Raw genomic sequence first — 25,305 nt, 5'->3', positions numbered from 1 at the left:
GACCACGGAATAAAGACCCACCTGACCACGGAATAAAGACCCACCTGACCACGGAATAAAGACCACGGAATAAAGACCCACCTGACCATGGAATAAAGACCATGGAATAAAGACCGTGGAATAAAGACCGTGGAATAAAGACCATGGAATAAAGACCCACCTGACCATGGAATAAAGACCATGGAATAAAGATCGTGGAATAAAGACCATGGAATAAAGACCCACCTGACCATGGAATAAAGACCACGGAATAAAGACCCACCTGACCACGGAATAAAGACCATGGAATAAAGACCATGGAATAAAGACCCACCTGACCACGGAATAAAGACCATGGAATAAAGACCATGGAATAAAGACCCTCCTGACCACGGAATAAAGACCATGGAATAAAGACCGTGGAATAAAGACCGTGGAATAAAGACCGTGGAATAAAGACCATGGAAAAAAGACCATGATCAATTATGTGAGCAGCTCTACACCACACGGGTCAGTATAACAAACGGTGATGTGATGTGTACTGGCATGATGTTACTGAGCTATATGACTGAGGAGTGTGTTTCGACACCCTTGCTCTATAGGGCACAGCTTAGTGTGTATGCAACAGCACACTGGTTTACTGGGAGAAGAGAATTCCTCTACCCAAGAATGGTAAAGCACTGGTTCTAACAGCCGACCAATCAGCTTGCTGCCGACTCTTTGCAAACTTCTGGAGAAAAAAATGAATTCAAATGGTGTTTAACCAGATGCAATGCTATTTCTCTGTAAATAAATTGACAGACTTACAGCATGTACTGCACTGACACAAATGACTGATGATTGGGTGTAATACATTGATAATAAAATTGTGTGAGCTGTACTGTTAGATTTCAGTGCAGCCTTTGATATTATTGAACATAACCTGAAGGGATGAGATCAGGAATTTAAAGGACGACATGTTACTTCCTGATTCAGATCCTACGGAGACTGAAACCCCCCCCCCCCCCCCCCCACCGGTCGCACTATTCCTCAATTGCAGAAAAGGACGAAACTTCAGGCCTGAGGAGTGCGTTTCACAGATCTCATCTGCTACACTAATCCCTTCAAGACCTAGCAAGGTTAGTCATCAAAATAGAAAATACCGCGGTTTGGTGACACACGCTTGTGTAATGAGATACTTGGCGGAGACCTGAAGATGTGTTAATTAGACAAGTCTCTTGCAAGAGTACTCATTTTAAAAGGGGTAACGTGAATGACTGGGTTAAGACTGTTCGCCTACTGAGCTAAAGCCTAGGCATTAGTTCTGTCTCTTTCGAGGAGGTCAAAGGGTACCCGGTTCGCACCCAGTCAGTCACAAGATCAAAATTAATTAGGGAGTGTTATTTGGCTATGACAGGGCTATTCACACTACCTTATAACGTGACTTTAGAGGGGAACAGAAGGCTAAGAGAGTCTTAGCTTTCAGGAATGGGGTCATAACAGCGTATAGACAAAACGGTTAAAACGCTAGAGCCAAATTCATTGGAAGAAAATATATGAAACTTTGAGAAACTTGAAATGATAGCTTGGAAAACTTGAATCAAACAGTGAATGCAAAATGTACCATATTGAAACTGAATAAATATTGAATTTCAAAATGTATTTTTTAAAACGGAATGCAGTGTTAATTCAATTCAGTTTCAAACCATGAAATACTAGTTAAATTGATGATTTAAAATTACTAAATTTGTGCATTTCCAAAATATTAAATTCAAATTCAATATCCAAAAAATATTGAATTCAAATGCAGTTTCTGTTGTCACTGAAATTGCTCCATAAGGGGCTCTGTGTTGAAGCCACTGTGCCTCCTCCATCTTGGTACTCCCTCACCATTGTATTGAAGCCACAGTGCCTCCATCTTGGTACTCCCTCACCATTGTGTTGAAGCCACTGTGCCTCCATCTTGGTACTCCCTCACCATTGTGTTGAAGCCACTGTGCCTCCATCTTGGTACTCCCTCGCCATTGTGTTGAAGCCACTGTGCCTCCATCTTGGTACTCCCTCACCATTGTGTTGAAGCCACAGTGCCTCCATTTTGGTACTCCCTCACCATTCTGTTGAAGCCACAGTGCCTCCATTTTGGTACTCCCTCACCATTCTGTTGAAGCCACAGTGCCTCCATCTTGGTACTCCCTCACCATTGTGTTGAAGCCACAGTGCCTCCATTTTGGAAACTCCTCAATTGTAAAAAAATATTTTGGTAGCTATAGAAACGCATTAATGTCAACATTTGTTTTGACAAATGCATTATATTACAGACACATTATTGCATACGTGTACATGTATCTGTAAATAAAATACAAACAAAAAATGTATAATAACATTATCCTAAAGTATAATTTGAGATAATTAATGCTACTGTCCCCCCTACAACAAAATTACTTAACAATATGATATTTTGTCCTTGAAACCTTTAATTGAAATACTGTAGAATTCCATTCATTTCAATGGAGGACTGCTCCTACTGGGGAGTACCAATATGGCCGAACGGTGTCTTCAAAACCTCTCAGTGGCCAATAAATAGCATCAGCAATCTAAGGTTTATATGACCAGGCCATTTCATCTCGCCAAGACAGAAAAAAAAGGGTAAAAAAAACATTGCCGGTTTTGTTGCTCTCAACCAACTGATAGAGAGCACCGCCTATTCTTTCCTCACTGCTATCCTACTCAATTAGCCAGCCAGCTAGCAACCCATCTATACTGAACAAAAATATGCAACATATAAAGTGTTGGTTTCATGAGCTGAAATAAAGGATCTCAGAAATGTTCCATATGCACAAAAAGCTTACTTAGCTCAAATTGTGCACATTTTGTTTACATCCCTGTTAGTGAGCATTTCTCCTTTGCCAAGATAGTCAATCCACCTGACAGGTGTGGCATATCAAGAAGTTGATTAAATAACGATCATTACACAGGTGCACCTTGTGCTGGGGACAATAAAAGGCCACTAAAATGTGCAGTTATGTCAGTGCCACAGATGTCTCCAGTTGAGGAAGCGTGTAATTGACATGCTGACTGCAGGATTGTGCACCAGAGCTGTTGCCAGAGAATGTTAATTTCTCTACCATAAGCCACTTCCGTGATTTTAGAGAATTTGGCTGTACGTCCAACCTGCCTCACAACCGCAGACCACGTGTAACCATGCCAGCCAGCGTCTGAGACCAGCCACTCGGACAGCTGATGAAACTGAGTAGTATTTCTGTGTCTGTAATAAAGCCCTTTTGTGGGGGAAAACTAATTCTGATTGGCTGGGCCTGGCTCCCCAGTGGGTGGGCCTATGCCCTCCTAGGCCCAACCATGGCTGCGCCCATGCCCAGTCATGTGAAATCCATAGATTAGGACATAATGAATGTATTTCAATTGACTAATTTCCTTATATAATGTGTAACTCTGTAAAATCATTTAAATTGTTTATATTTTGTTCAGTATAGCTACTTTCCAGGACACCAGCCCAGAGAGCATAGTCTGCAGCTAGGTAGGCTTGCTATAGTAACCCTGCTAACTAGGTACTACCCCTCACATTAGCCCCAGAAAGACAGGTCTGTTGCTAGTTAGCTAGCAAGGTTAGCTAACCCAGCTAACAACTTCCCTGGACAACAACCCAAACATTAGAGACGAGTCTGCTAGCTAGCTTGGTTAGCTAACCCTGCTAGCAACTTCTCTGGACAACAACCCAAACATTAGAGACGAGTCTGCTAGCTAGCTTGGTTAGATAACCCTGCTAGCTAGCTAACCCTGGTCTCTGGCCCATTCCCCGGTTCAGTTCTATACCTGAGGCGGCGTACCAACTGCCAGCGTGACTTGCTTCTCTGCACACTGTTCGGTTGGACATCTTAACTCCCGAGCTGCCTATCTTGGTAAACCGGAACCTTGTCAGGTAGAAAAAGTAAGAACTCGGGGGGGGGGGAAACAACTGGCCAGAAAGAAACCACCAACAAAAACAAACGTCGACTAAGACAAAGAAGGAATGCAAAAAATAGGAAGTTAGCCAGCCAGCTAACGTTAGATGAAAATACTGAGAAAAGTGAGTCTGTTTGATAGTTAGCCAGCAGGCTACTATAAAATACAATACTTTTAAACGATAATTACGGATGAACAAAAACTCAATGCAGTGTGTCAGTTGGTTGCCATAAATAACACCATTGACTTGACTAAAACCGGTGTGACATAAATCGGGCTAGCTAGTAGCTACTGTGCATCAGATTCTTTTTACGCCTGCTGCTTTCGTTAGGTTAGTGGATCCGAATCGAAGTAACTAACAACCAGCCATTGGCCGGCAGCATATTTTAGTGTACACGGATTCGTAGCTTCTTGATGGCAGGTAAAGGGCGGTGTTAAACGTTTTCTAAAAATGACATAAGGCTGCGTGGATTGGCTGCTCGAGGAGCTTACAGAAAAACGATTCGTTAAAAATACTGTTAGGCGTGGCTATGACCCAGCTGTAGAAAGAGTCGGTTCACCGGCACGCAAATATGATATATTTCTTAATTTCCTCCCATGAAATACTTAAATAGATATCGTAACAACGAATAGCTATTAAGTTTTGAAGCTATTCAAAAAGAGCCCTTATGCCGTGATATTGTGTACCGCAATGCCGTGACCCGGATTCGAACCGGGGTTGCTGCGGCCACAACGCAGAGTACTAACCACTATACGATCACGGCGAGCTACCGGGGCTTATGTTTATATGGGATATATCCCCCACATACAACGCGCATTCACCGCATGTCGTTGAACGTGTTGCTTATCCTGTAATTCTCATTTAATTGAAAACATGGTACAAGGTTGATTTTTTTTACAATGCAAACCGTGCACTTTCGGGACTTCTTTGGGCCACCATGGCCCGGTTCCCCGGTTGAGTGGAGATTTCACTTAAGGACCAATGGAAGGGTCTAAAATGTACAAACTCGGCCCGCCAGGGGCACTGGGCCATGCAAAATGGGTGTATTCGATTATGCTGAGCGGCGGGCAACGGGCAGCGGCCCGTTACATCATCGGGCATCTGTGCCACTCGGTCATTTGGTCAACAAGGCCAGAAACATAAAATAAATGTTTTAACTCGTCTTCATTCAGAAAGGCAGATAAAACTCAAAAGCAATCACTTTTACATGTGAAAACAAAGAATGCTACTCATTACTCCACATGCTCTTAAGTCACTTTGTTTTGAGGCCGATTTCGCAGTGGGCGTTGCATCAATAGGAATACACAATAAATACATCAGAATGTTGCCTTGTAGACTTTCATATGTAAGGCTCCTTGCAGACAGGCTACTAGGCAGTGTCCTGATTTATCAGCCTCTGAGGCTACTATTGAATCTGATAAGCCTGCCAGGAATAGAGCCCACCCAGTCTTGATCATATACATAATGCATTGACTGCTAATCTGCCTGCAAGGAGCTTTACCTATGAAACAGCCTACAAGGTAGAATCCTGATTCATCAGCCACTGAGACTGCTTTTGAATTTGATCAAGCGCTGAGGCTGAAGTTGAATCTGATCAGCCTGTCAGGAATGGAGCTCACCCACTGTAAATGTAAATATTATCCATAAAACATGAAGTGTTCCTTACAATTACACACATATCAGCTATGCATGCTAACAACTAGCACATATAATTAGATAGCTAGCTAGCTAACTAACAAGACTACCTGGCTAACTTGCTAGCTAGCTCGCTCACAAGACTAGCCAAGTTAGCTGCTTGCATGCGATTGGCTTTGGTCTTGGGGGTGGCATACAGCCTGGAGACAGAGTTGCCTGTCAGGCATTGTTTAGGGCTCAGATGCCCCAAGAGCTCTTAGCTCATGGTAAGGAACATTTGGCCTGCTAACATTATAATTTATGAACCGATAACGAGCACCAAACACAAATGAAAGCATGATGTTAGCATGACATGTCTAGTTTAGCAATCAATAAAAACACGTGCTGATCCAGTGGGGGCTCTGCAGGCTCAACCATACTGTCAATCTATCATTAATTATTATATTCCTATTTATATAGTTAATCTTGAAAAAACTATTTTTGTAATGTCATGAGAAAATTATCTCGTGACATTGACAAAACAACTTTTGTTATGTCGTGATCAAGAGATAAATAAATTGTGATCTCGACATAACGAGGGAGTTATTTTTGTATCCATATGTCATCTGTGGGCTTCTATAAAACAAAGTAGCCTATCGCCGGCCCAGATTCAAACACCAAGGCAAAAAAAGTTGACCAATGCGCAATAAAGGCGGGATCTGCATTGAATAGTAATGCAGATTGGGGACTAATTTCCGGATTCTGATTTGTTCATGTTTATTGGTCGCTCGTCTGTCAATCTGTGCAGGACAGTAGACTGTTCCAGATTGCGAATATTTAAAATGCGCCAACCTGAACGCACATGATACAATGCTCCAAATTGTCAAATAAGGTTTTGTAAGGTCATGTTAAGTCATGGAATTTTTTGTTTGTTAAATTAATTCACAAAGGCACACTTTTAAAATATTATGAATCACTTTAAAAAATCGACTTATCAGCCATCATTGGAATGACCTTTTAGTGCATGTCTGTGTGCTGGATGTGAACCAGTGTGAGTGGGCCGTTGCCCAAGGATCGAGCAAGCGATATTTCAGCAGCAGGTATACTATAATGACAGACAACAGACTAACTAGATAACCAATTAAAAACATAACTTGTAGCAGTTCTCGCTAGGTAACTATAGCTAACTAAGCATTCATGTTGACCCCTTTCCGCCAGCACTGTAGATAGCCTAAATACATCTGTACCGTTGGAAAGCTGGACAAATAATTTTCTGTGCATAGATCTCCCCTGAAACATACATATTAGAAGAGCCTTATATTGTATGTGAACATGTCTAGTTAGATACAGTTCCTGGTTTTGAAGTAGCCGACCTGATCCATTGAATGAGGGAATAATATGGTTGTAATGTTTTATATCAAGGGTGGCCAACCATCCTCCAGGATAGCTACTGGGTGTGCAGGCTTTTGTTCAAGCCCTGCTCTAACCACATTGTAGCCCTAAACATCAACCGCTCAACAGGACCTTGGGCAGACTTGGGTGTTTCGGGGCTGGATCAAAAGCCAAGCCTGCACAAATCAGGAGTTCTCCAGATGGAGGGTTGACCACATGTTGACAAGGGCACAACGGTAGGAGATGGTAGGCCTACATGGGATCAGACACAGCAGCCATTGAAATGTCAATAATGCTTACTTTTCCAAGCTATAATGAAAATGTGGTTAAAAGTCATGGAGAAGTAAATGGAAAATGTGTATGAACCCTTAACAGTGAATAATCTGAAGTTTCTATACAGCATAATGTCACTTGTGAATTTCAGTGAATGTAGTCTAGTGGACCGATTTGGGAAATGACAGCTCCTGAACTTATTTCATCCCAAGTCAAGCGCTGCTTACGAGCAATGATTTAGCTGATCGTTAGTTTACTGGAGGAAAGTTTTACTTACAATGACTGTGATATTTGGTTCTCTTATGAATGCAGAATGTTCTGAATCAGAATATCGCTCAGAATATCAGACATTTGATATCAGTCATGGATGTTTAATGGGTATATGTGGGGAAGTAACACACTAACATGTACAGTCAATTACAGAAACAAAAATAGTGTTTGTTCAACAAACATGTATAATAGAAAATAAGAAATCAGTATACTCCAGCCGGTACATACAGTATAGAAAAAAGAAAAAAAAAACACTTTACAATTCAGATGCTAAATGAAACACACAGCTTGTCTCTGGTGATAAGTCGACCAGTGTAGTTTCTTCAGAGGTGTTAGATGCGGTCCTCATATTGAGACTTGTTCTGGAGGAGATGTGCAGCTAGAAATTCAATGGGATTATGAGGCCTGGAAGAGAAGAGCTAGGATTAATACAAATAAAACGTAAATAACATGATATAATATCTTTATTGGTCCATTATACAGAAACGTGTTGTTTCATTTGGCACAGCGTTCAATAATAACAACGAGGGCATTATTCAGTGTGCGAGTATCTATTCTTTATTTCAGTGCCCAGCCTAACCACACAACACAGGCTGATGTTGTGAGACTGGGGATATACAGCATAAGAGAGAGACAAGGAAAGGATATGTATTGGAGCCTGGTTCATCTATGTTTCTTCCTAGGTTGCTGCCTTCTAGGGACTGTTTCCCTCTAGCCATTGTGCTTCTGCCTCCGTATTGCTTGCTCTTTCAGGTTTTAGGCTGGGTATCTGTAAAGCACTTTGACGTAAAAAAAAAAAAAAAAAAGGACCTTATTAAATTTGATTTATTTAAGCCCACCGTTCTTTGGCTAACACAGAGAGCCCCTGTAGAAGGACTGGCACCACAGTCTGGTCCAGATATGCCCGTGTTGGGAGAGACTGAAGATCCACTTTCTGTTTAGACATCTTCTCTGTGTTGGACCTCTCGGTATCCTCGATCTTCTGGAAGGGAGGAGTAATGTAGAAGCATGTCAGCATGTATTTCCCTAGCTTCACAAGTTACCCATCATGTAGAGAGTAACATCAATGTCTATAACATGGGCTAATATTTCCCTAACCTCAGCTCAAGGCTTCATTCACTTTGAGGTGAAAACCTGTAGCAGAAGCTAATATTTCCCTAAAACAGTCTCTCTCACACACACCAGAATATGGGTTTACGGGAGACGTTGAATATGGCGATTCTCCTTTAAACCCAGGAAGCACCCATTCAACTTGCCATTCACGCTTAATAATGTCAAAATATGTTCAAAGAATGGAGTTTCTCTGAGCAACTATCGTCATTACTGGAAAAAATGCCTTGTCTAGAAAGAATATAAATATTGAATTTGACCATCCGCCAAATCCACCTTTTCTGCATCTCCCGCAATATTAGTAATGTAATTTCAATACACTGAATAAAGCCCATCTAGAAATATATAAATCACTGTAAAAATGTAGCCTAGTGTCTACTGAATAAAGTCCATCTAGAAATATATAAATCACTGTAAAAATGTAGCCTAGTGTCTACTGAATAAAGTCCATCTAGAAATATATAAATCACTGTAAAAATGTAGCCTAGTGTCTACTGAATAAAGTCCATCTAGAAATATATAAATCACTGTAAAAATGTAGCCTAGTGTCTACTGAATAAAGTCCATCTAGAAATATATAAATCAGTGTAAAAATGTGTCTCCTAAATCTACTTACATGTAGCACGGCTGAAACAGATTGTTATGAGGTTTTAATACACTGTTGTTGTAGGTGATAAAAATCAATGACCTTTCCTGCTGCTGGATCAGCCGACCTGTGGGTGGCAGTAATGAGTGATTTTATTGGAGGTGCAGAAGAGGTGGATTTGACACATGCACATGTGGTCAAAAAAGAATACTTTGAATTTTTCCAGACAAGGTATTTTTTTCCCCGGGTGCATGTAACTTTTTATTTCATCCTTTTGTGGAAGTACATACCGGCCGTAACGGTAGCAATGACGCTAGTTGTTCAGCAAAACTCCATTCTTTGGTAAGTACCAAAACGTATTTGGACATTTATTAAGCTTGAAAATCTGGTGAATGGCAAGTTGAATGGCTGCTTCCTGGGTTTAAAGGAGAATCGCCATATTCAACGTCTCCTGTAAACCCAGACGCTGATTCAACACACAGTACAGTAACTGCGCCACCCGGGAGCTGCGCCACCAGAGTCTCTGGGTTCGCGCCCAGGCTGGGCTGGATTCGCGCCCAGGCTCTGTCGCAGCCGGCCGCAACCGGGAGGTCCGTGGGGCGACGCACAATTGGCATAGCGTCGTCCGGGTTAGGGAGGGTTTGGCCGGTAGGGATATCCTTGTCTCAGTATGTAAAAATGTAATAAAATGTATGCACTCTACTGTAAGTCGCTCTGGATAAGAGCGTCTGCTAAATGACTAAAATGTAATGTAAATGTAACTTACAGCTGTATGACTCTCCATGCTCTGATCCATGCCCGTGTGATCTGAATGTCAACAAAACACAATGTGAATAAAAAGGGAAAAGGTGTTGATCAGGTATCCAAGTCAGGGCTTGAAACAAAGCGACTTAGCTGTTCTATTTCTATGATAGCATGGCATTGGTCTCTGTTCTGATCTAGGATGTCAAAGCAACCAACCATCTGCAGAAAACAGATGGAATTGATTCTAGTAGCTAGTCTCTGTCAGCTGAACATGATGATGGCGGGGTTGGGGAAGCTGAACATGATGATGGCGGGGTTGGGGGCGGGGTTGGGGAAGCTGAACATGATGATGGCGGGGTTGGGGAAGCTGAACATGATGATGGCGGGGTTGGGGGCGGGGTTGGGGAAGCTGAACATGATGATGGCGGGGTTGGGGGCGGGGTTGGGGAAGCTGAACATGATGACGGCGGGGTTGGGGAAGCTGAACATGATGATGGCGGGGTTGGGGGCGGGGTTGGGGAAGCTGAACATGATGATGGCGGGGTTGGGGGCGGGGTTGGGGAAGCTGAACATGATGATGGCGGGGTTGGGGGCGGGGTTGGGGAAGCTGAACATGATGATGGCGGGGTTGGGGAAGCTGAACATGATGATGGCGGGGTTGGGGGCGGGGTTGGGGAAGCTGAACATGATGATGGCGGGGTTGGGGGCGGGGTTGGGGAAGCTGAACATGATGATGGCGGGGTTGGGGAAGCTGAACATGATGATGGCGGGGTTGGGGAAGCTGAACATGATGATGGCGGGGTTGGGGGCGGGGTTGGGGAAGCTGAACATGATGATGGCGGGGTTGGGGGCGGGGTTGGGGAAGCTGAACATGATGATGGCGGGGTTGGGGGCGGGGTTGGGGAAGCTGAACATGATGATGGCGGGGTTGGGGAAGCTGAACATGATGATGGCGGGGTTGGGGGCGGGGTTGGGGAAGCTGAACATGATGATGGCGGGGTTGGGGAAGCTGAACATGATGATGGCGGGGTTGGGGGCGGGGTTGGGGAAGCTGAACATGATGGCGGCGGGGTTGGGGAAGCTGAACGTGATGGCGGCGGGGATGGGGAAGCTGAACATGATGGCGGGGATGGGGTTGGGGAAGCTGAACATGATGACGGCGGGGATGGGGGCGGGGTTGGGGAAGCTGAACATGATGGCGGCGGGGTTGGGGAAGCTGAACATGATGGCGGGGATGGGGTTGGGGAAGCTGAACATGATGACGGCGGGGATGGGGGCGGGGTTGGGGAAGCTGAACATGATGGCGGCGGGGTTGGGGAAGCTGAACGTGATGGCGGCGGGGTTGGGGAAGCTGAACGTGATGGCGGCGGGGTTGGGGAAGCTGAACGTGATGGCGGCGGGGTTGGGGAAGCTGAACGTGATGGCGGCGGGGTTGGGGAAGCTGAACATGATGATGGCGGGGTTGGGGATGCTGAACGTGATGATGGCGGGGTTGGGGAAGCTGAACATGATGGCGGTGGGGTTGGGGAAGCTGAACATGATGATGGCGGGGTTGGGGGCGGGGAAGCTGAAGATGACGATGGCGGGGTTGGGGAAGCTGAACATGATGATGGCGGGGTTGGGGAAGTCACTCTGAACATGACGATGGCGGGGTTGGGGAAGCTGAACATGATGATGGCGGGGTTGGGGAAGTCACTCTGAACATGATGATGGCGGGGTTGGGGAAGTCACTCTGAACATGACGATGGCGGGGTTGGGGAAGCTGAACATGATGATGGCGGGGTTGGGGGCGGGGTTGGGGAAGTCACCCTGAACATGACGATGGCGGGGTTGGGGAAGCTGAACATGATGATGGCGGGGTTGGGGAAGTCACTCTGAACATGACGACGGCGGGGTTGGGGAAGCTGAACATGACGATGGTGGGGTTGGGGAAGCTGAACATGATGATGGCGGGGTTGGGGAAGTCACTCTGAACATTACGATGGCGGGGTTGGGGAAGCTGAACATGACGATGGTGGGGTTGGGGGCGGGGTTGGTGAAGTCACCCTGAACATGACGATGGCGGGGTTGGGGAAGCTGAACATGATGATGGCGGGGTTGGGGAAGTCACTCTGAACATTACGATGGCGGGGTTGGGCAAGGAAATGACTTCACACTGGAAGAAGTTAAGCTACACTAAAGCCATCCTTAAGAAAAATACAGTTTACTGAACTAAAGTTACTTCAGGAAAAAACGAATAAAAATAACTATGAAAATAAAAACAGATATTTACTACACAACAGAGGATAAAAAAACAAAATAATAAAAAAATGAATTATTAAAAAGAACCCTAAGGAAAAGCAATTCTAAAAAGGTGTCTTTTAAGATCTCTTCTAAACATGTCCACAGATTCAGCCCCCTCATGTTCTGGCAGGCTGTTCCAGAGGCTGGGGGCATAATAACTAAAGGCTGTCTCTCCATGTCTCTTGCCCCCCCCATCAGGTCCTCTGGCAGGCTGTTCCAGAGGCTGGGGGCATAATAACTAAAGGCTTTCTCTCCATGTCTCTTGGTCCCAGGCTTTGGGATAGTTATAAGGCTGTCTCCAGGCCTCTTGGTCCTGGGCTTTGGGATAGTTAAAAGGCTGTCTCTCCATGCCTCTTGGTCCTAGGCTTTGGGATAGTTATAAGGCCAGAGGACCTGAGGGACCTACTGGGTACATAACTTAAAGCACGTCTGACATGTATTGTGGTGAACAATCATGGATTGATTTAAAATCCAATAGAATAATCTTCAAATATATTCTAAAACTCACAGGCAGCCAGTGCAGAGACCTTAAAACCAGTGTAATGTGCTCTCTCCATCTGGTCTTGGTCAGTACCCGTGCTGCAGCATACTGTATGTTTTACAGATGACCAATAGCTTTCTTGGGTAGACCAGACAGGAGAGCATTACAGTAGTCAAGCCTGCTTGTAATAAAAGCATGGAGGAGTCTCTCTGTATCAGCCCGAGAGAGAAACAGCTGCACCTTGGCAATGTTCCTCAGGTGGTAAAAAGCTATTTTGGCCACATTCCAAATATGTAATTCAAAATTCCAGCAACTTTACACAGCCATTGAAGACGAGTGGGACAACATTCCACAATCAACAGATTCATCAACTCTATACAAAGGAGGAGATGTGTTGCACTGCATGAGGCAAATGGTGGTCACACCAGATACTGACTGGTTCTGATCCAAGCAATTACTTTTTAAAATTGTCCTTATTTTTTTCCTAAGGTAGTTTCTGACCAACAGATCTGTATTCCCTTTCATGTTGAAATCCATGTATTAGTGTCCAATTTATTTACATTCACTGATTTCCTTATATGAACTGTAACACAGTAAAATCTTCGAAATTGTTTCGTTGATATTTTCTATATACATGTAACGTTAATTGTTCATTACTCCCCAACACTGGACAAGTCGCCAACTATGAGCTAGCTAATGTTAGCTTGCTAGCTACTCGACGTGGTCTCTAATCTTCGGTTTCTAAAAACGCTTATAAATCTGAAACCCGCTTCAAATAAATATTTGCTACATGATCTTAGGCGTTAGATATTAGTATAATCGTATCTTTGGTTACCTTCTGCCATGGTTTATGTTGGTTCCTAAATTGATGTCGCCGCGGAAACAACAAACAGCCAGAGAGAACTAACCGAGCAGTCGTCAGAAAATTAGGCGCTTTGATTGGCTATCCAAATTCCGGAAATGTGATTTTTAAAGGGCTAGTACTGACATTTCTGAACGCAGTTCCACAGATTATCTATTATATTGACCAGATGCTCAAATGACCGCTCTAATAATGAAAATAAATGTCTTTAGAAATGGAAGGCAGTCGGGAGGACGCAAGATCAGGTGGGACCATTCCAGCCAATGAGAGGGCAGATATGCGCTTGAACAACGGGAAGAACTCCGATATAAAGTGTTTTTTTTCTCAAAGTTGGCGGGTTGTCACTTATCCTACTTATATCAGTATACTCGTAAGAACCTAAACATTACGAAACTTTTATTCGATTAAATAAGCCACAAGTAACAAATAAACCATTCAATTGTGTTTAATTAACCAAACGCGACACTCATTGATCTCCATACAAAAACTCGCCGCTTGTTGAGCGGAGGAAAAAAGTGAACCTGGAGAAGACAGATTTTGGGCCCAGTTATCCCCCTCGCTTCGCGTCTTCCCCCGTTATTTCTAAAAACAACGAATATTACATTACTTTTGGTATGCGACGGTAAACTTCCACACTATTTATCTACTGTCAGTGCTTATCGATTTACGTGACTGAAATACATTATATTTTCTTATATACACTTATTACCGTATTTAGGATCTTGTTTAAATGTTTGACAAGTGCGGTAGTTCCACGCATGCGTAACTCCAACTTCCTGTTCCAACAAAACACCGATGTCCTGCAACTGTGTGGACTGGGTCTTTACATTGGTTTTGTTATTATTGTAAAATAGACACGTTTACGATCATCTGTCGTATATAAAAATGGTTAGAGATATAATAATACATTGCTGAGGACGCTGACAACATTTTCTGGTGTATAGTTCTCTCTCTTTACTTCTGTATTTGAGAATCTGATGTAGCTAGCGACTGTAACTGGTTGTACATTATTTCACTACCATGTCGGCCAAAGTTAGAGCGGGGGACAGCAAAGACAACGGAGAAATCATTAGAAACTACCATAAACGAGCATTTGAATACATATCCGTGGCACTAAAGATCGACGAAGATGACAAAGGTTGAATGCATCTCTTTATCTTTAAAAAAAATATATATTGTATATGTTTATCATACATTAGCTTCGATGAATCCAAGAGAGTTTTACAATGTCAAAACTCTTGGTTGCATCGAAGCCAATCATACATGTTGTGTAACTGTATGCAAGCATATGCAATGGCACACTGGGAGTGTTTGTCTGTCTGTCTTTCTGTCTACTCTCTCTCTGTGTGACTGAGCCTGTGGGTTTGTTATGGCAGGTGTCAAGGAGGAGGCAATCCAGTGGTATCAGAAAGGCATTGCAGAGCTTCAAAGGGGGATTGCTATTGAAGTCACAGGACAAGGTAAGCTAATTCCTACCTCATCTTTCAAGTTAATATCAGGTTGTTTGTGTTGTGGCTGTTGACCAGGTACCATGTTTCGCTTTCTTTCACTTTCACTTTAGGAGAACATAGTGATCGTTCAAAGAGGCTTCAAACTAAGATGATCAGCAATCTCACCATGGCAAAGGACCGACTCGCTCTTCTAGGTCAGCTCTCTGACGATGTTGCGAACATTGTTTTAGATTGTATCACATCATGATGACTCCCCATACTGGTAATATATGAGGCATGCTACAGTCTTCATGATGACTCACCATACTGGTAATATATGAGGCATGCTGCAGTCTTAATGATGACTCACCATACTGGTAATATATGAGGCATGCTACAGTCTTAATGATGACTCACCATTCTGGTAATATATGAGGCATGCTACAGTCTTCATGATGACTCACCATACTGGTAATATATGAGGCATGCTACAGTCTTCATGATGACTCACCATACTGGTAATATATGAGGCATGCTACAGTCTTCATGATGACTCCCCATACTGGTAATATATGAGGCATGCTACAGTCTTCATGATGACTCACCATACTGGTAATATATGAGGCATGCTGCAGTCTTCATGATGACTCACCATACTGGTAATATATGAGGCATGCTACAGTCTTCATGATGACTCACCATACTGGTAATATATGAGGCATGCTACAGTCTTCATGATGACTCACCATACTGGTAATATATGAGGCATGCTACAGTCTTCATGATGACTCACCATACTGGTAATATATGAGGCATGCTACAGTCTTCATGATGACTCCCCATACTGGTAATATATGAGGCATGCTACAGTCTTCATGATGACTCACCATACTGGTAATATATGAGGCATGCTACAGTCTTCATGATGACTCACCATACTGGTAATATATGAGGCATGCTACAGTCTTCATGATGACTCCCCATACTGGTAATATATGAGGCATGCTACAGTCTTCATGATGACTCACCATACTGGTAATATATGAGGCATGCTACAGTCTTCATGATGACTCACCATACTGGTAATATATGAGGCATGCTGCAGTCTTCATGATGACTCACCATACTGGTAATATATGAGGCATGCTACAGTCTTCATGATGACTCACCATACTGGTAATATATGAGGCATGCTACAGTCTTCATGATGACTCACCATACTGGTAATATATGAGGCATGCTACAGTCTTCATGATGACTCACCATACTGGTAATATATGAGGCATGCTACAGTCTTCATGATGACTCACCATACTGGTAATATATGAGGCATGCTGCAGTCTTCATGATGACTCACCATACTGGTAATATATGAGGCATGCTACAGTCTTCATGATGACTCACCATACTGGTAATATATGAGGCATGCTACAGTCTTCATGATGACTCACCATACTGGTAATATATGAGGCATGCTACAGTCTTCATGATGACTCACCATACTGGTAATATATGAGGCATGCTGCAGTCTTCATGATGACTCACCATACTGGTAATATATGAGGCATGCTACAGTCTTCATGATGACTCCCCATACTGGTAATATATGAGGCATGCTGCAGTCTTCATGATGACTCACCATACTGGTAATATATGAGGCATGCTACAGTCTTCATGATGACTCACCATACTGGTAATATATGAGGCATGCTGCAGTCTTCATGATGACTCACCATACTGGTAATATATGAGGCATGCTGCAGTCTTCATGATGACTCACCATACTGGTAATATATGAGGCATGCTACAGTCTTCATGATGACTCACCATACTGGTAATATATGAGGCATGCTACAGTCTTCATGATGACTCACCATACTGGTAATATATGAGGCATGCTACAGTCTTCATGATGACTCACCATACTGGTAATATATGAGGCATGCTACAGTCTTCATGATGACTCACCATACTGGTAATATATGAGGCATGCTACAGTCTTCATGATGACTCCCCATACTGGTAATATATGAGGCATGCTGCAGTCTTCATGATGACTCACCATACTGGTAATATATGAGGCATGCTACAGTCTTCATGATGACTCACCATACTGGTAATATATGAGGCATGCTGCAGTCTTCATGATGACTCACCATACTGGTAATATATGAGGCATGCTGCAGTCTTCATGATGACTCACCATACTGGTAATATATGAGGCATGCTACAGTCTTCATGATGACTCACCATACTGGTAATATATGAGGCATGCTGCAGTCTTCTCTCATAACACTTTGAAGTGATGCCACACTTAGATTTTGAGCTATACAGATTTGTGCTGTAAATAAATCCCTGACCAAGATCAATATTTCTCTCTCTCACTCAAAAAGGTTTCAAAGAGATAGACATTTCAAGTGTTATATTACCAGCTATGTGTTTTAGCAATTAGCAAATAGTTGTAGTACTAAGGTTTTTATTTTATTTTATTGAACCTTGTAGGGTCTCTTTCTCCATTCTCGCTTACTCTCTCTCACCCTCTGTCTCTCTCCGTCCTCTCTCTCACCCTCTGTCTCTCTCCGTCCTCTCTCTCACCCTCTGTCTCTCTCCGTCCTCTCTCTCACCCTCTGTCTCTCTCCATCCTCTCTTACCCTCTCTCTCTCTCCACCCTCTCTCTCCACCCTCTCTCTCTCCACCCTCTCTCTCACCCTCTCTCTCTCCATCCTCTCTCACCCTCTGTCTCTCCATCCTCTCGCTCTCCATTCTCTCTCTCACCCTTTCTCTCTCCATTCTCTCTCACCCTCTCTCTCTCTCCATCCTCTCTTTCTCACCGTCTCTCTCTCAACCTTTGTCTCTCTCCATCCTCTCTCTCAACCTCTCCCTCTCCATCCTCTGTCTCTCACCCTCTGTCTCTCTCCATCCTCTCTCTCTCACCCTCTGTCTCTCTCCATCCTCTCTCTCTCACCCTCTGTCTCTCTCCATCCTCTCTCTCTCACCCTCTGTCTCTCTCCATCCTCTCTCTCTCACCCTCTGTCTCTCTCCATCCTCTCTCTCTCACCCTCTGTCTCTCTCCATCCTCTCTCTCTCACCCTCTGTCTCTCTCCATCCTCTCTCTCTCACCCTCTGTCTCTCTCCATCCTCTCTCTCTCACCCTCTGTCTCTCTCCATCCTCTCTCAACCTCTCCCTCTGTCTCTCTCCATCCTCTCTCAACCTCTCCCTCCTCTCTCTCTCACCCTCTGTCTCTCTCTCTCTCTCTCACCCTCTGTCTCTCTCACCACAGAAGGTGCATCAGCTTCTAAAACAAGACACAGCCCTCAGAGTCCACCAGGCCATCTCCCTAGCCCTCCAGTGAGGCCTTCTGGTCCAAAGAACAAGCCAGGTCCAGGTGGTTCTATGTCCAGTCACAGCAAGCCAGCAAGCACTGGCTCAAGCAGGACCAACAATATCAAGGTATCCCTGGTACAGGTCCTGTCCCCGTCCCTGGTCCAATTAAAGTACAGGCCTTGTCCTGTCCCCGTCCCTGGTCCAATTAAAGTACAGGCCTTGTCCTATCCCCGTCCCTTGTCCAATTAAAGTACAGGCCTTGTCCTATCCTCGTCCATGGTCCCATTAAAGTACAGGCCTTGTCCTATCCCCATCCCTGGTCCCATTGAAGTACAGGCTTTGTCCTATCCTCGTCCATGGTCCCATTAAAGTACAGGCCTTGTCCTCGTCCCCATCCCTGGACCCATTAAAGTACAGGCCTTGTCCTACCCCCATCCCTGGTCCCATTAAAGTACAGGCCTTGTCCTCGTCCCCTGTCCCATTAAAGTATAGGCCTTGTCCTATCCCTGTCCATGGTCCCATTAAAGTACAGGCCTTGTCCTATCCCCGTCCCTGGTCCAATTAAAGTACAGGCCTTGTCCTATCCCCGTCCCTGGTCCCATTAAAGTACAGGCCTTGTCCTGTCCCCGTCCCATTAAAGTACAGGCCTTGTCCTACCCCCGTCCCTGGACCCATTAAAGTACAGGCCTTGTCCTCGTCCCCTGTCCCATTAAAGTACAGGCCTTGTCCTATCCCCGTCCATGGTCCAATTAAAGTACAGGCCTTGTCCTATCCCTGTCCATGGTCCAATTAAAGTACAGGCCTTGTCCTATCCCTGTCCATGGTCCCATTAAAGTACAGGCCTTGTCCTGTCCCCGTCCCTGGTCCCATTAAAGTACAGGCCTTGTCCTATCCCCGTCCCTTGTCCAATTAAAGTACAGGCCTTGTCCTACCCCTGGTCCCATTAAAGTACAGGCATTGAACTATCCCCGTCTCCTATCCTCTAGTCCCATAAATTATTTAGTCCTAGTCTTATAACCACCCCGCTAACAGTTTACAGTAAACAATGTTTTTTGAGTTGTAATTTGTCTTAAATACTGTTTCAAATGGGACGTTGTTGCTCATAGTGTATCCTTTTTGTTTCATGGTCTGTGAAATATTGTGCACTTATGGAGGGTTCTCTCTAAGGTTGTCCCTCGGGCTGCAGGAAGAGGACAGAATGGTAGACCAGCAGCATCAGCATCGAAGGAACCACAGAAGAGGGACATGAAGAACTTTAAGAATGTGGACAGCAAACTGGCCAGCTTCATACTGAATGAAATCGTAGACGGGTAGGATAGATGAGCTCTCTGCATAGCCCGGTCCCGGAGCTATCCGCGTAGCCCGGTCCAGGCGCTATCCGCGTAGCCCGGGTCCCGCCGCTATCCGCGTAGCCCGGGTCCAGGCGCTATCCGCGTAGTCCGGTCCAGGCGCTATCCGCGTAGCCCGGTCCCGGAGATATCCGCGTGTCCCGGCGCTATCCGCGTAGCCCGGGTCCAGGCGCTATCCGCGTAGCCCGGTCCAGGCGCTATCCGCGTAGCCCGGTCCAGGCGCTATCCGCGTAGCCCGGTCCAGGCGCTATCCGCGTAGCCCGGTCCAGGCGCTATCCGCGTAGCCCGGTCCAGGAGATATCTGCGTAGCCCGGTCCAGGAGCTATCCGCGTAGCCCGGTCCCGGCGCTATCCGCGTATCCCGGTCCCGGCGCTATCCGCGTAGCCCGGTCCAGGAGCTATCCGCGTAGCCCGGTCCAGGAGATATCTGTGTAGCCCGGTCCAGGCGCTATCCGCGTAGCCCGGTCCAGGAGATATCTGTGTAGCCCGGTCCAGGAGATATCCGCGTAGCCCGGTCCAGGAGATATCTGTGTAGCCCGGTCCCGGCGCTATCCGCGTAGCCCGGTCCCGGCGCTATCCGCGTAGCCCGGTCCCGGCGCTATCCGCGTAGCCCGGTCCAGGAGCTATCCGCGTATCCCGGTCCCGGCGCTATCCGCGTATCCCGGTCCCGGCGCTATCTGCGTAGCCCGGTCCAGGAGCTATCCGCGTATCCCGGTCCCGGCGCTATCTGCGTAGCCCGGTCCAGGCGCTATCCGCGTAGCCCGGTCCAGGAGCTATCCGCGTATCCCGGTCCCGGCGCTATCTGCGTAGCCCGGTCCAGGCGCTATCCGCGTAGCCCGGTCCCGGAGCTATCCGCGTAGCCCGGTCCAGGCGCTATCCGCGTAGCCCGGTCCAGGCGCTATCCGCGTAGCCCGGGTCCAGGCGCTATCCGCGTAGCCCGGTCCAGGCGCTATCCGCGTAGCCCGGTCCAGGCGCTATCCGCGTAGCCCGGTCCAGGAGATATCTGCGTAGCCCGGTCCAGGAGATATCTGCGTAGCCCGGTCCAGGAGATATCTGCGTAGCCCGGTCCCGGCGCTATCCGCGTAGCCCGGTCCCGGCGCTATCCGCGTATCCCGGTCCCGGCGCTATCCGCGTAGCCCGGTCCAGGAGCTATCCGCGTAGCCCGGTCCAGGAGATATCTGTGTAGCCCGGTCCAGGCGCTATCCGCGTAGCCCGGTCCAGGAGATATCTGTGTAGCCCGGTCCAGGCGCTATCCGCGTAGCCCGGTCCCGGCGCTATCTGCGTAGCCCGGTCCAGGAGCTATCCGCGTATCCCGGTCCCGGCGCTATCCGCGTATCCCGGTCCGGCGCTATCTGCGTAGCCCGGTCCAGGAGCTATCCGCGTATCCCGGTCCCGGCGCTATCTGCGTAGCCCGGTCCAGGCGCTATCCGCGTAGCCCGGTCCAGGCGCTATCCGCGTAGCCCGGTCCAGGAGCTATCCGCGTATCCCGGTCCAGGCGCTATCTGCGTAGCCCGGTCCAGGCGCTATCCGCGTAGCCCGGTCCAGGCGCTATCTGCGTAGCCCGGTCCAGGAGATATCCGCGTAGCCCGGTCCCGGAGATATCCGCGTGTCCCGGCGCTATCCGCGTATCCCGGTCCCGGCGCTATCCGCGTGTCCCGGCGCTATCTGCGTAGCCCGGTCCAGGCGCTATCTGCGTAGCCCGGTCCAGGCGCTATCTGCGTAGCCCGGTCCATGCGCTATCCGCGTAGCCCGGTCCCGGCGCTATCCGCGTAGCCCGGTCCAGGCGCTATCCGCGTAGCCCGGTCCAGGCGCTATCCGCGTAGCCCGGTCCAGGCGCTATCCGCGTAGCCCGGTCCAGGCGCTATCCGCGTAGCCCGGTCCAGGCGCTATCCGCGTAGCCCGGTCCAGGCGCTATCCGCGTAGCCCGGTCCAGGCGCTATCCGCGTAGCCCGGTCACGGCGCTATCCGCGTAGCCCGGTCCAGGCGCTATCCGCGTAGCCCGGTCCCGGCGCTATCCGCGTAGCCCGGTCCCGGCGCTATCCGCGTAGCCCGGTCCCGGCGCTATCCGCGTAGCCCGGTCCCGGCGCTATCCGCGTAGCCCGGTCCAGGCGCTATCCGCGTAGCCCGGTCCCGGCGCTATCCGCGTAGCCCGGTCCCGGCGCTATCCGCGTAGCCCGGTCCCGGCGCTATCCGCGTAGCCCGGTCCCGGCGCTATCCGCGTAGCCCGGTCCCGGAGCAATCCGCGTAGCCCGGTCCCGGAGATATCCGCGTGTCCCGGCGCTATCCGCGTATCCCGGTCCCGGCGCTATCCGCGTATCCCGGTCCCGGCGCTATCCGCGTATCCCGGTCCCGGCGCTATCCGCGTAGCCCGGTCCAGGCGCTATCCGCGTAGCCCGGTCCAGGAGCTATCCGCGTATCCCGGTCCCGGCGCTATCCGCGTAGCCCGGTCCCGGCGCTATCCGCGTAGCCCGGTCCCGGCGCTATCCGCGTAGCCCGGTCCAGGCGCTATCCGCGTAGCCCGGTCCAGGCGCTATCCGCGTAGCCCGGTCCAGGCGCTATCCGCGTAGCCCGGTCCAGGCGCTATCCGCGTAGCCCGGTCCAGGCGCTATCCGCGTAGCCCGGTCCAGGCGCTATCCGCGTAGCCCGGTCCAGGCGCTATCCGCGTAGCCCGGTCCCGGAGATATCTGTGTAGCCTTTTGGTCATTGTCTGGGGAGTTGGCTATACCGTACTAACAGATGTGTGACCAGGCTATGATAGAGAAGACCCTCAGCACATTCAACGGAGGGATTCTAGAGACGATGATAGTAGATAGGGCAGTGGACCGCAGTCAGGATCAAATTACACGTTGATTCTTGGGGATGCCCTCACGTCAAAATCTTAGACTTTTGAGATGGTACACACACTGATACCTTTGTTAAGGCGGTGCCTAGCTCTCCTGTAATTACAACCCATGACTGTAATTGAGACTGCTGGGGCTTCTGGAGTCATTTAAACATGTGTGTTTATTTCAGCGGGTCGTCAGTGAGCTTTGAAGACATAGCGGGTCAGGAGCTGGCTAAACAAGCTCTTCAGGAGATAGTCATCCTACCTGCACTCAGACCTGAGGTGAGCATGTTTTCTTTCTACTCTGTGCTATGAGCTGCTATCTGTCAGCTATGAGCTGCTATCTGTCAGCTATGAGCTGCTATCTGTCAGTAATGAGCTGCTATCTGTCAGTTATGAGCTGCTATCTGTCAGTTATGAGCTGCTATCTGTCAGTAATGAGCTGCTATCTGTCAGCTATGAGCTGCTATCTGTCAGCTATGAGCTGCTATCTGTCAGCTATGAGCTGCTATCTGTCAGCTATGAGCTGCTATCTGTCAGCTATGAGCTGCTATCTGTCAGTTATGAGCTGCTATCTGTCAGTAATGAGCTGCTATGAGCTGCTATCTGTCAGCTATGAGCTGCTATCTGTCAGCTATGAGCTGCTATCTGTCAGCAATGAGCTGCTATCTGTCAGTAATGAGCTGCTATCTGTCAGTAATGAGCTGCTATCTGTCAGTAATGAGCTGCTATCTGTCAGTAATGAGCTGCTATCTGTCAGTAATGAGCTGCTATCTGTCAGCTATGAGCTGCTATCTGTCAGCTATGAGCTGCTATCTGTCAGCTATGAGCTGCTATCTGTCAGCTATGAGCTGCTATCTGTCAGCTATGAGCTGCTATCTGTCAGCTATGAGCTGCTATCTGTCAGCTATGAGCTGCTATCTGTCAGCAATGAGCTGCTATCTGTCAGCAATGAGCTGCTATCTGTCAGCAATGAGCTGCTATCTGTCAGCAATGAGCTGCTATCTGTCAGCAATGAGCTGCTATCTGTCAGCAATGAGCTGCTATCTGTCAGCAATGAGCTGCTATCTGTCAGCAATGAGCTGCTATCTGTCAGCAATGAGCTGCTATCTGTCAGCAATGAGCTGCTATCTGTCAGCTATGAGCTGCTATCTGTCAGCAATGAGCTGCTATCTGTCAGCAATGAGCTGCTATCTGTCAGCAATGAGCTGCTATCTGTCAGCTATGAGCTGCTATCTGTCAGCTATGAGCTGCTATCTGTCAGCTATGAGCTGCTATCTGTCAGCTATGAGCTGCTATCTGTCAGTAATGAGCTGCTATCTGTCAGTAATGAGCTGCTATCTGTCAGCTATGAGCTGCTATCTGTCAGTTATGAGCTGCTATATGAGCTGCTATCTGTCAGCTATGAGCTGCTATATGTCAGCTAGGAGCTGCTATCGGTCAGCTATGAGCTGCTATCGGTCGGCTATGAGCTGCTATCGGTCGGCTATGAGCTGCTATCTGTCGGCTATGAGCTGCTATCTGTCGGCTATGAGCTGCTATCTGTCGGCTATGAGCTGCTATCTGTCGGCTATGAGCTGCTATCTGTCGGCAATGAGCTGCTATCTGTCGGCAATGAGCTGCTATCTGTCGGCAATGAGCTGCTATCTGTCGGCAATGAGCTGCTATCTGTCGGCAATGAGCTGCTATCTGTCGGCAATGAGCTGCTATCTGTCGGCAATGAGCTGCTATCTGTCAGCTATGAGCTGCTATCTGTCAGCTATGAGCTGCTATCTGTCAGCTATGAGCTGCTATCTGTCAGCAATGAGCTGCTATCTGTCAGCAATGAGCTGCTATCTGTCAGCTATGAGCTGCTATCTGTCAGCTATGAGCTGCTATCTGTCAGCTATGAGCTGCTATCTGTCAGCTATGAGCTGCTATCTGTCAGTAATGAGCTGCTATCTGTCAGCTATGAGCTGCTATCTGTCAGTTATGAGCTGCTATATGAGCTGCTATCTGTCAGCTAGGAGCTGCTATCGGTCAGCTATGAGCTGCTATCGGTCAGCTATGAGCTGCTATCTGTCGGCTATGAGCTGCTATCTGTCGGCTATGAGCTGCTATCTGTCGGCTATGAGCTGCTATCTGTCGGCTATGAGCTGCTATCTGTCGGCTATGAGCTGCTATCTGTCGGCTATGAGCTGCTATCTGTCGGCTATGAGCTGCTATCTGTCAGCTATGAGCTGCTATCTGTCGGCTATGAGCTGCTATCGGTCAGCTATGAGCTGCTATCTGTCGGCTATGAGCTGCTATCTGTCGGCTATGAGCTGCTATCTGTCGGCTATGAGCTGCTATCTGTCGGCTATGAGCTGCTATCTGTCAGCTATGCCTGATTCACATTCTAGGGTCAAACCTACCCAAGCCAAGCTGAGCTGCTTTGATCTGGCCTGCTTATACATCCAGCATATTTGCCGAAATGGACCATTTGAAATGAAAATACCCGAGCCAGCACAGTACAGTTGAGGTCGGCCCTATTGTGGGAATCGGGCTTCACAGTTGTCTTGTTATCTCTAGTCCAGTCTGTTGTCTCTAGTCAAATCCAATCAAAGTTTATTTGTCACGTGCGCCGAATATAACCGGTGTAGACCTTACAGTGAAATGCTTACTTACCAACGATGCAATTTTTAAGTAAAAAATAGGTATTAGGTGAACAATAGATAAGTAAGGAAATAAAAAACAGTAAATAACAGTGAATAATAACAGCAGAGGGGCTATATACAGCAGAGGGGCTATATACAGCAGAGGGGCTATATACAGCAGAGGGGCTATATACAGCAGAGGGGCTATATACAGCAGAGGGGCTATATA

General features: G+C 47.3%; 4 protein-coding genes and 1 non-coding gene across 18 annotated transcripts in view; 1 reads left to right on the top strand and 4 right to left on the bottom strand.

Moving 5' to 3' along the window:
- Nucleotides 1-967, bottom strand: part of LOC129866068 (uncharacterized) — a 2,990-nt gene extending 2,023 nt beyond the window's left edge. For 6 of the 14 annotated variants that reach the window (XM_055939282.1, XM_055939283.1, XM_055939312.1 and 3 more), the window contains exon 1: nt 22-967. In XM_055939282.1, the coding sequence (XP_055795257.1) occupies nt 22-456 (435 nt within the window). In that variant the 5' untranslated portion in view covers nt 457-967. The other 8 variants (XM_055939599.1, XM_055939768.1, XM_055939530.1 and 5 more) reach the window with 3 other exon arrangements.
- memo1 (mediator of cell motility 1) overlaps nt 1-4,189 on the bottom strand; it is a 30,863-nt gene extending 26,674 nt beyond the window's left edge. Inside the window, exon 1 of the mRNA XM_055940047.1 lies at nt 3,790-4,189. Coding sequence (XP_055796022.1) covers nt 3,790-3,850 — 61 coding nt within the window. The 5' untranslated portion in view covers nt 3,851-4,189. The remainder of the gene's footprint in view (nt 1-3,789) is intronic.
- Nucleotides 4,190-4,610: 421 nt separating this feature from the next.
- Nucleotides 4,611-4,682, bottom strand: trnah-gug (transfer RNA histidin (anticodon GUG)). The gene has a single exon. It is a non-coding gene; the product is annotated as a tRNA-His (tRNA).
- Nucleotides 4,683-7,548: 2,866 nt separating this feature from the next.
- On the bottom strand, nt 7,549-13,663 carry LOC129865977 (protein dpy-30 homolog). The gene is made up of 4 exons (XM_055939138.1): nt 13,508-13,663; nt 9,931-9,971; nt 8,308-8,450; nt 7,549-7,873 (listed from the first exon to the last, which is right to left on the bottom strand). Exons 1-4 carry the CDS (start codon nt 13,515-13,517, stop codon nt 7,801-7,803), a joined length of 267 nt encoding a protein of 88 aa, XP_055795113.1. The 5' UTR covers nt 13,518-13,663; the 3' UTR covers nt 7,549-7,800.
- Nucleotides 13,664-13,833: 170 nt separating this feature from the next.
- LOC129865906 (spastin-like) overlaps nt 13,834-25,305 on the top strand; it is a 28,817-nt gene continuing 17,345 nt past the window's right edge. Inside the window, exons 1-6 of the mRNA XM_055939019.1 lie at nt 13,834-14,672; nt 14,911-14,994; nt 15,096-15,179; nt 18,246-18,415; nt 19,457-19,599; nt 22,650-22,743. Of these exons, the coding sequence (XP_055794994.1) occupies nt 14,555-14,672; nt 14,911-14,994; nt 15,096-15,179; nt 18,246-18,415; nt 19,457-19,599; nt 22,650-22,743 (693 nt within the window). The 5' untranslated portion in view covers nt 13,834-14,554. The remainder of the gene's footprint in view (nt 14,673-14,910; nt 14,995-15,095; nt 15,180-18,245; nt 18,416-19,456; nt 19,600-22,649; nt 22,744-25,305) is intronic.

This window comes from Salvelinus fontinalis, chromosome 1 (assembly GCF_029448725.1).
Source record: "Salvelinus fontinalis isolate EN_2023a chromosome 1, ASM2944872v1, whole genome shotgun sequence".
NCBI lineage: Eukaryota > Metazoa > Chordata > Actinopteri > Salmoniformes > Salmonidae > Salvelinus > Salvelinus fontinalis.
Note: the sequence above shows the minus strand (reverse complement) of the source record. Positions and strands in the feature narration are given on the sequence as shown.